Source organism: Tupaia chinensis, unplaced genomic scaffold (assembly GCF_000334495.1).
Source record: "Tupaia chinensis unplaced genomic scaffold, TupChi_1.0 Scaffold147038_1, whole genome shotgun sequence".
In the NCBI taxonomy this organism is placed as follows: Eukaryota; Metazoa; Chordata; class Mammalia; order Scandentia; family Tupaiidae; genus Tupaia; species Tupaia belangeri.
Window position 1 is genome coordinate 2,562,635 of NW_006206889.1, and position 9,147 is coordinate 2,571,781.

A 9,147-nucleotide genomic window follows, 5' to 3' on the forward strand; every position below is an offset into this window, starting at 1 on the left:
GTGGGTGGTTGAGCTGGGGTGGGGTGAGTGAGTGAGTGAGTGAGTGTATGTAAGAGTAAGTGAGGGTGTGAGGTGCTCTGGCCTCTTTTATACCCATCCAGGTGTGTGTTTTGCCCTAGCCAGAGGCTCAATAACTCCCTTCCCTTCCTTGTTGGTGTTTGGACTTGGAGGGCCCTCATTAGGGTTGGCTCTATGGCCATAAGATGTCTTTGCTCAGGTCATAAAACTCTCAATGTGCTGGGCCAGGGTTGGCTGCCCTCAGCTGAGTCTAGCCCCTGCGGGGTTCCCTTGGCCAAGCTGTGCCCTCACTTGCAGGTCACGGACCAGGCTTTTGGGGGCTGGTTCTTAGCTCCAGGGGATGGGCTTGTGTGTACTAGCTTTTGTCTGCAGCCTTCTCACCTGGGGTGGCCTGGCCCAGCCTGGGACTGGGGTCATGTGGAAGGAGGTACCTGTTTAAAGGGAAAGACAACATGAGGACATCCTTTCTGGATAACCTCTGGGATCTCCCATGATCTCCACATTGACCAAAGACAGTGAGGACAGGAAGGACTTCACCAGCCCTGAGGATGCAGACCATTCTGGCAAGGCCCGCTGGAGGTTCTGTATACTGGAATGATTACTCCTAGGGGCTGATCTTGGAGTCCTAAGCCATCACCCCCTCTCCCCCAACCAGGGTCAAAGATCTGTTGTCCTGGAGAGGTGGGTCCTAGCTCAGCACCTAGGACTAGGGAGGAGAGTTCCAGGCTAGAGAAAGTGGGATGTACAAGGGTCATGCAGAGAAGCTAGAGGGCACTTGCTGTCAGCAAAATCTGGGAAAGATGGTGAACAGAGTAGCCCTGCCCCTCGGGCTGGGATGGTTACAGGCTCCCTGCTTGTGCCTGGAGCCCAGGCTCTGATGGTCACTGCTAGTATTACCCCACATCCTTCCAGCCTGTCTCAGCAGGTGGGTAAAAGTGCAGCATCCTTATACAGGAAGGGGTCCTCTCAGCCTTCATGGTGGCTCAGAGCCCTACAGCTCATTTGAAGTTTTTCAGGGGGGTGGGCCATCACTGGAACCTTCCATCATTGCCCTGGATACCCAGTCAAAGCAACAAGCTAAGAAACTGAAAAGAGGTGTGCATTTCCATTGCTTGCAGGTGACATAATTGCCCACCCAAAGATCTGAGTCACCCATCACAGGCCACGATCAGTGAGGAGTGGGCTATGAGATGAACTCACAGCAGCCAGCAGCCCTTCCCTGTGCACTTGCCGTGCCCACATGAAAATACATGGGGAGAGGAGACATTACTATTGCAGCCCAAACTACAAAACACCTACAAGAATGTTCAGAGGCAGTGGTGAGAGGTGGGCAAAGTTATAAAGCTTCCCCAAAGAACACACAGAACACACCTGCAGACTGGACATAGTAGAGTCACGGGTTGAGACTTGTATGGCACAATTGCCCACGCTCCTCAGATCATTTAGTTTAACCAAAATTCCACCTAAACCCAGGCAGTCTTCCAGCACATCCATGCTCCATGGCTGTTGGCAAACAACCTCCTCTGACCACTCAACGGTGTTACCCATAAACACTTAGTTCACTGTGAGAGAGAACCTCACGCTGAAGACTGAGGGCAAGCGAGCAATGAAGGAGGTCAAAGAAAACGCAGACAGCAGTGTGTCCCTAGTGGACTACAGGAAGGGACAACCCAGCAAACCTGGAACGGAGAACCATGATCCATTGATTCTAGAGATAGCCTTCATGGTATTAGAAAATAATCCTTACGATGTTGTTGATGTCAGATAACTTCCTGAGTTTGTGTTCTATGCCAGGCAGTATTCTGAACACTTCACAACTTTATTTTTCCCTAGGTTTCTCTTTAGTTTGTTTTTGTTGTTGTTGTTGTTGTTGCTGTTGTTATTGCCACAGGGTGTGTATGTGCTTGCCAGAAAGAGACAGATAGGGACAGAGAGAGGGAAAGTGAGAAATCTCCCAGAAAGGATGGCCATGACACATTCCCTTCTCCTCTGTTCTCCTCTTGGGATTTGGGGCACATGCATACACATGTGCCCACTGCCATTTTCAAAACTGCCAGGTCTGGGACTCAAACCATGGTCAGCTATGTGGGATCCAATGCCTTAACCACCACACCACCTGCTGGCCCTAAACTTCATGTCTATTAACTAACTTAATTTTCACATGTACTCAGTGATGAAGCTTTAGCACAGAGGCTAGGCAATCTGCTCAAGGTTGCCCTGTAGGCAGTGGGAGAAATGGGGCAAGCCACGCACTCTAGAACTGGGACAAGCCAGTCACTCTATATACAGCATTTATACTCTTTTTTTTAAAAAGAATTATTTAATTTTATTTATCATCATTATTAATTTTTAAAATTTGACCAGAGAGAGAGAAAGAGATAGAAAGAGAGAAAAAGAGGGGAAAGTGAAAAAGCAAGCCACCAGGTCCAGGATTTGAACCATGGTCAGCCATGTGGAAGTCCAGCACCTTAACCATCACACCACCTGCTAGCCCCAGTATCTACACTCTTAACCAGGACCCACATTCCAGAAAAAAAAAAAAGTTGAAACTAGAAGATAAGAAGTGTTCTAGGTAATTTAACACTGAACAGCTGGATTACAAAGTCACATTGGAGGAGAAGAGCAAAATTAACATCACAGAGAATGAATTCAATGGTTTTAAGGACAAACACCAGTGTTCTTCTGAAACACAGAAGTAAAGGATGAAACCCACAAAGAGGATGAGAAGGAAAGATAATAAACAGGGAGTATGATTAGCCAAGACCAAACATGATAATTAGGCTGCCTGGGAGAAGCAAGAAAACACAATCTGGATTAAAATAATAATCAAAGAAATAATTGAGGATGAACTATTCTGACTAAATGGACAACGATATGTGTATATGACTGGAAGGACTCAACACAGTTCAAGATCAGGTCTTTAATGCCCATCCTGGCCATGTATGGACAAGGTTTAAAATTAGACGACTTAAAAGCAATCCTATTGCCCTGTGGGAAGAAATAAGAACCCATCTGGAAATGAACCAGGATCAGACCAACCTCATCCCTGGCCACTAAACAGTGAAAGACAACAGGGAGACACCCACACGGTCTCTGCAGGAGAGAGACCACGTACTAAGGCTGACTCCTTTTCTTTTCGAATGTTCCTTACATCTTTCTCAAAGAAAGACAGCAACATATTTTCAGATAACAAGAGCTTAGGAAGTATTCTGCTCTGGTATCCCTCTTAAAAGCATACTTAAGGAAATACAACACATGACTATCTGATTGTTATGGACAGAATGTTCATGTCCTCTTGAAATATAGGTTGAGACGCTAATCCTAGTGTGATGGTATTAAGAGGCAGGTCCCGGTGCAGTTGGTGGCAAGTGGTTGAGGCAGCTGGATCACACATCGGTGACTACCTGGTTTGAGTTCCAAACCCAGTCACCTGAAAAATACACCAGGTGTATGTGTATGCATGCCTATAATCCCAAGAGGAAAATGGAGGACAAGGGATTGTGACGTGGGATTCCTCCTGGGTGGTGTTTTTGCAGGTTCCCTCTCCAGTGAGGACATGCAACCTGTAGCAAAATTTTAAAAATAAAAATAAAAATAGATGCGTGGACTTTGGGAGGTGATTACATTAGAAGGTTAGAGCCTTCATGAATGGAATTAGCACCATTAAAAGAAGAAGCACTGGGCCGGCAGGTGATGTGGTGGTTGAGCTGCTGGACTTCTCACATGGCTGACTATGGTTCAAGTCACAGACCTGGCAGCTTCTTCCTCACTCTCCTTCTCTCTCTCTCTTTCTCTGGTGACTCATGTGAAAAATAATAACACTAATAATAAATAAAACAAAATAAATAATTATTAAAAAAAAAGAACACTAGCGAGATCATTTCTGTCTTTACCATGTAAAGACACAGTAGGAAGGCCACTGTCTGAACCAGAAAGAGAGCCTCACGTGGACCTGACTGGCCATGTGGCACCTTGCCTGATCATGGACTTCCTGCCCCAGAACTGAGAGAAACAGATGCTTGTTGTCTAAGCCTCCAAGACTAAAGTGATCTGTTCCAGCAACAAACAGAAGAGCTTAAGAACAGAGAGGTTGGGGTATAAAAGAGGTGGCATGGGTACAAGGAAGACACTCACCAAAGTCTGAGTAACCAATATGATCAGTTAATTTATTTAATTTAATTTTGGTCAAACTAAATGATCTGAAGAGCGTGGGCAATTGTGCCATACAAGTCTCAACCCGTGACTCTACTATGTCCAGAGGAATAGTGTAAGACTTCCTAATTTTATAGCAAGGACTAGATTCTTTCTATATTTTATTCCATGCTGTTTATGAAAGCCACTCACCACATGTGGCTGTTGAACACTTAAAAAGAGCTAGTGCCACATGTTGGAATGATAACATTTTGAATATATAGGATTAAGTAAAATATATTATTATTATTTTGGAGAGGTTTTTGCTTATAGGGCACGTGCGCTCACTAGAAAGACAGGGACAGAGAGACAGAAATTGAGAAATCACACACCCCCCCCCGCGGGAGGATGGCCATGCCGCAATCCCTTCTCCTCCATTTTCCTCTCAGGATCTTGGGCACGCACGATATGTGCCCCATGTGAGTTTAGGCCATCGGGTCTGGGACTCGAACCACGGTCAACTACATGGGAGTCCAGCGACATAGCCATTGTGCCAACTGCTGGTCCCAGTAAAATATATTATTAAATGTACTTCACTTTTTTCTTTTTACATTTTAAACGTGCTATTATAGTATGTATAATTATACATGTGGTTATATTTCTACTGGTTGGCATCGGCTTAGATTTTACTAAAAAGACACGGGAGAGCAACGTTTAGCATGGTGGTTAATGTGTTGGACTCCCACATGGCCAACCACAGTTTGAGTCTTGGATCCGCCAGCTTGAAAAACATGCTGAGTGCATGTGTGAGCATGCCCAAATCCCGAGGAGAAGACTAGAGGAGAAAGGATTGTGGTGTGGCCATTCTTTCAGGGGGTGGGACGCGATCCCTCCCTTTCCTTCTCTTTATCTCTGTCTCTATCTCTTCACAAGTGCACATGCTTCATGGAAAAAAAATCTTAAAAAGAAAGACTGGGATCAGCAGTTAGCGTAAAAGCTATGTTGCTGGACTCCATGTAGTTGACTGCGGTTCGCATCCTAGACCCGGTGGCTTAAAACTCACTCCGGGCGTGTGTGCGTGCTTGTCCTAGATCCCGAGAGGAGAATGGAGGAGAAGGAATTGCGGCATGGCCATCCCCCCTGGGGAGTGATTTCTTGCTTTCTGTCTCTCTGTCTGGCGAGCACACTCGCCCTATAACCAAAAAAAAGAAAAAAAAACTCTCTCTCAAAAAAAAAAAAAAAAGACTGATAGATAGGTGGGTGGGGATGGAAGTGTCAGTGGATACTGAGGAATGCAAAATCAATTCTACCTTAAGCAGGAATTCCTTAAATTATATTGTTTTCTACTTGACTTCAATCATTTTAAAAAAGAGAAACTTACGAGCTATTCACTAGACAGCTAAAATCAGAATGTAAGTCTTCCCAGATACTAGAAAAAGAAAAAAGAAAAAGCGTACTGTGGTAGACATTTTATAGACAAAGAGCAACAGAAGAAACATCAAATGAGGAGGACTCAATCAAAATGGCAGGTTGAGGGGCAAAGTTGCCAACTTAAAAGTAAATTTCACTAATGTTTCCTATTAAATGAAAAAAGTCTCAAAAGGGTTCACACTTTTTCTTTAATGGTTCATAAAAAAATTAAAAAATTAAAAGAGGAAGGCAACTATGTTACAATTAAATGAACAAACAGGACAACCTGCAGGCAAAGTGGCAGCAGGACACACACAGAACTTACTCTCCCATCTTCCCGAGCTGACAGCCCTATTTAGAAATGTGGGCCCTGCCCAGCTGAGCTGCCACATCCCACCTGCCTGTGAATACCAGGAGACCTGAGCAGAGTAGGACTCCCTGAGCACAGGAACGTGTTCCATTTACGGCAGCCCACCCCATGGGGAGACACAGTCACTTGCTGAGGCCAGGCTGGCTGCAGGCAGTGGGGAACCTACTGTGAAGAGCAGCAGGTGCCCTGGGTCACAGGCTGGAGAGCTCCTCCCAGCTCCTCCCAGCTCAGCCTGCCCGGCTACCCAGCAGGGACACCCAAGGGAGGCTGGCTCCATACGTGTGGGGTCATGCTGAACCCATGGCAGGTGGCTGACTCCAGGCTGCATCCCAGGCACTACACGGAGGGCTAGAGGTGGCATTTCCTGCTGTGTCTCTGCCCTTGCCCCTGTGGCTGAGTTTAGAACTTAAAAAGGAAAATGATACCACAGTACCTATGCCCCTGCTTCCTAGAGGTCAGTGATCCTGGGACAGGAACTTGGAAAGTGGCGGATTTACACAGATATGCCACAGGAAGCAAGAAGGAATAGAACAACATTTGGACAAATGAAAAGATACTACAGCTAAAAGAAGAGGCCTGCTCAGAAATGAACGGATTAGCCCAGCCAGTGGCACAGTCCATGGGGGCTGCGCTGCAGTACCGGAAATCACGTTGCTGGCCCTTGGTTCGGATCTGGTCAGCCTGAAATGCACCAAGAGAATGTGGCTGCCCAGGCTCTGACCAGCTGGAGGAAAGGGAATGGTGGCTGACCGGACCCTATCAGTGCTTCCCCCTCTCTCTCATGCACAGGTGCTCTGTATGATGAATAAAATGAGTAAACTTTAAAAAGAACTGAAGCCATACTACCAATGCAGGAAGAAGTTTTGGAAAACCAAGTCAGTAAAGGGCCTCCTTTCTGGAACCTGTGGTGAGACTACTGGATCAACATCTTGCAGAGAATGACTGAAAACAGTGGGGAGAAAATCTGAATGGCACCAGGAAGCTGAGAGGGGATTAAAGAATTATAGGCCAAAACTGAGGGCAGAGGTCTGCCTTTTTGCATGGGTCTCTCTGGCCTTTTTGTGAAACCTTTATAGGTTTTTAAATGAATAAAGTAAAACACCTAATAGAATGACAGAGGAAACCAATTACAGTAAAACACAGCTATTAAAATGTGAAAAACAGAGCCAGCAGGTGGCATAGAGATTAAGGTGCTGGATCCTACATGGTCAACTAAGCAGTTCAAGTCCTAGACCTCCTGGCTTGAAAATCATGCCAGATGCATGTGCGTGCATGTGTGCCCAAATTGAAAGCCCACCCTTCATGGTGGAGGAGATGGGTCCTCTATGAAGCCGAAGCCTATAAACGGATAACCTTCAGTGAGGGTGACTCATGAGGACATTTCCTATAGCCACCCAGGGTCTGCTGGTTGCCTTGGGACTCAGCACACCAGGGAGGAAGACATCAGTCCTCATAAGCCTCCCTTGCCCTGATTTGTAACCCAACCTACACTTCTGGGTATCCCCAGGAACAAGACACAGGTTTGGACCCTGCACTTAGCAAGGCCAACACAGCTCCTTCACTTGAGACCTTGAAACTGTCCACAAATACTCCCCCAATAATGAAAACCATGTGGCACCCAGCCCAGTAACTGAGTACACAAAGATACAGGGCACCATGCACAAAAGCTGGCCAACATGACAGAAATGGAAATGGATCCTGGAGATTGCAGGTGTGGATTTCCATATGCAGATCAGAAAGCACATATTCAGACACGGAAAGACACAGAAGAGCAGCTTCACACTACCTTCCAGGAATGAGAAGTATTTATTGTACTTAATAAGAGATGATGAGTGGAGGCCAGACAGGACAGCAGACGGGAATGGGGTTAAGGTCCTGAACAGGCTGGGCTGATGCATGCAAGAGCTCATGGAGCAGGGCACACACAGGACAGTGTAGCTGCAGGGATCTGGGGCAGAGGGCCAGGGGGCACTGAGCAGTGCACTGGAGCCTGGACAGAGCATCTAGGCAGCACACGGAGTCTGCCAGCTGGGCAGTGTACCTGCACTGGAGGCTGGCCAGGGACTATGACACAGGACACCAGGCACAGTGGCAAGGAATGGCCAGCACTACCCCATGGTATGGTTCCTTGGATGCAACTCAAGGAACCCTAAAAGTTTCTCCCCTCTCCCATACCACATCCAAGCTCGTCCCCCATGATTTGCCCATTTGTTGACAAACAGGTCATCCACATGGAGTAGGACAAAGGATCCACCTGCCAGCCAGGAGGGAGGAGAATGCAGGAAAGATACCTGGTCTGGAGGGAACTTAGAGCTGGCATAGAGAGCCAGTCAGGCAATGGGGACTGCCTGCAGTTGGATGGAGGTAGGGTGGTTCTGGAGCAGAAAGAGACCCCAGCCTGGGTTTGGGGCTGCAGATATTCTAGTAGGACATCAGAGTTGGCCCTGGAATAACTCTGAAGGTTAGGATGGGCCAAGTCAGCAGCAGGATCCTGAGGAGACACCACAGCAGGCCGGGCGGGCACAGGCAGGGTGGCAGAGCAGAGACACACAGGAAGCTGGGCGGCAGCAGTTGGGCTGGCAGCAGGAGGCAGGGGCACAGCAGGAGCAAGTGGACACACAGTAGGTGGGTCTGCACACAGGACGGCACAGCAGGGACACACAGGACGAGGGTCTGCAGCAGATGGGCTTGCAGCAGACAGGCACACAGCAGGCCTGCTGGCAGGGAGAGGAACAGCAAGCTGGCTGGCAGCTAGACTGCTGGCAGCAGGAAGAGGAAGCCCCGGAGCAGACAGGCACACAGCACACAGGCTTGCAGCAGATGGGCACAGAGCACACGGGCTTGCAGCAGACGGGCTCACAGCAGACAGGCTTGCAGCAGACAGGCACACAGCAGGCCTGCTGGCAGGGAGAGGAACAGCAAGCTGGCTGGCAGCTAGACTGCTGGCAGCAGGAGGGGGTGCAGCAGCTGGTGCACACTGACTGGCAGGGGCTGGGCTCACAGGTTGCCTGGCAGCAGGGGCTGCACACACAGCTCACTGGGGTGCAGGTGAGAGTCAAGCAAGAGGCCGGGGTACAGCAGCTGGGGGTGCAGCAGAGGGTCTCACAGCAGCTGGGGGCACAGCAGGGGGGCTCGCAGTAGCTCTCTGGGCAATCATCCACCTGCCAGGAGGAGCCAGTGCAAGTGCTGGAGCAGACGGACATGGCAGAGGTAACCAT

The 9,147-nt window shown here is 48.2% G+C and overlaps 1 protein-coding gene across 1 annotated transcript; it reads right to left on the minus strand.

The window, feature by feature from the left end:
* Positions 1-8,406: 8,406 nt before the first annotated feature.
* On the minus strand, positions 8,407-9,147 carry LOC102493006 (keratin-associated protein 10-3). Its single transcript, XM_014584525.1, has one exon. It carries the CDS (start codon positions 9,145-9,147, stop codon positions 8,407-8,409), a length of 741 nt encoding a protein of 246 aa, XP_014440011.1.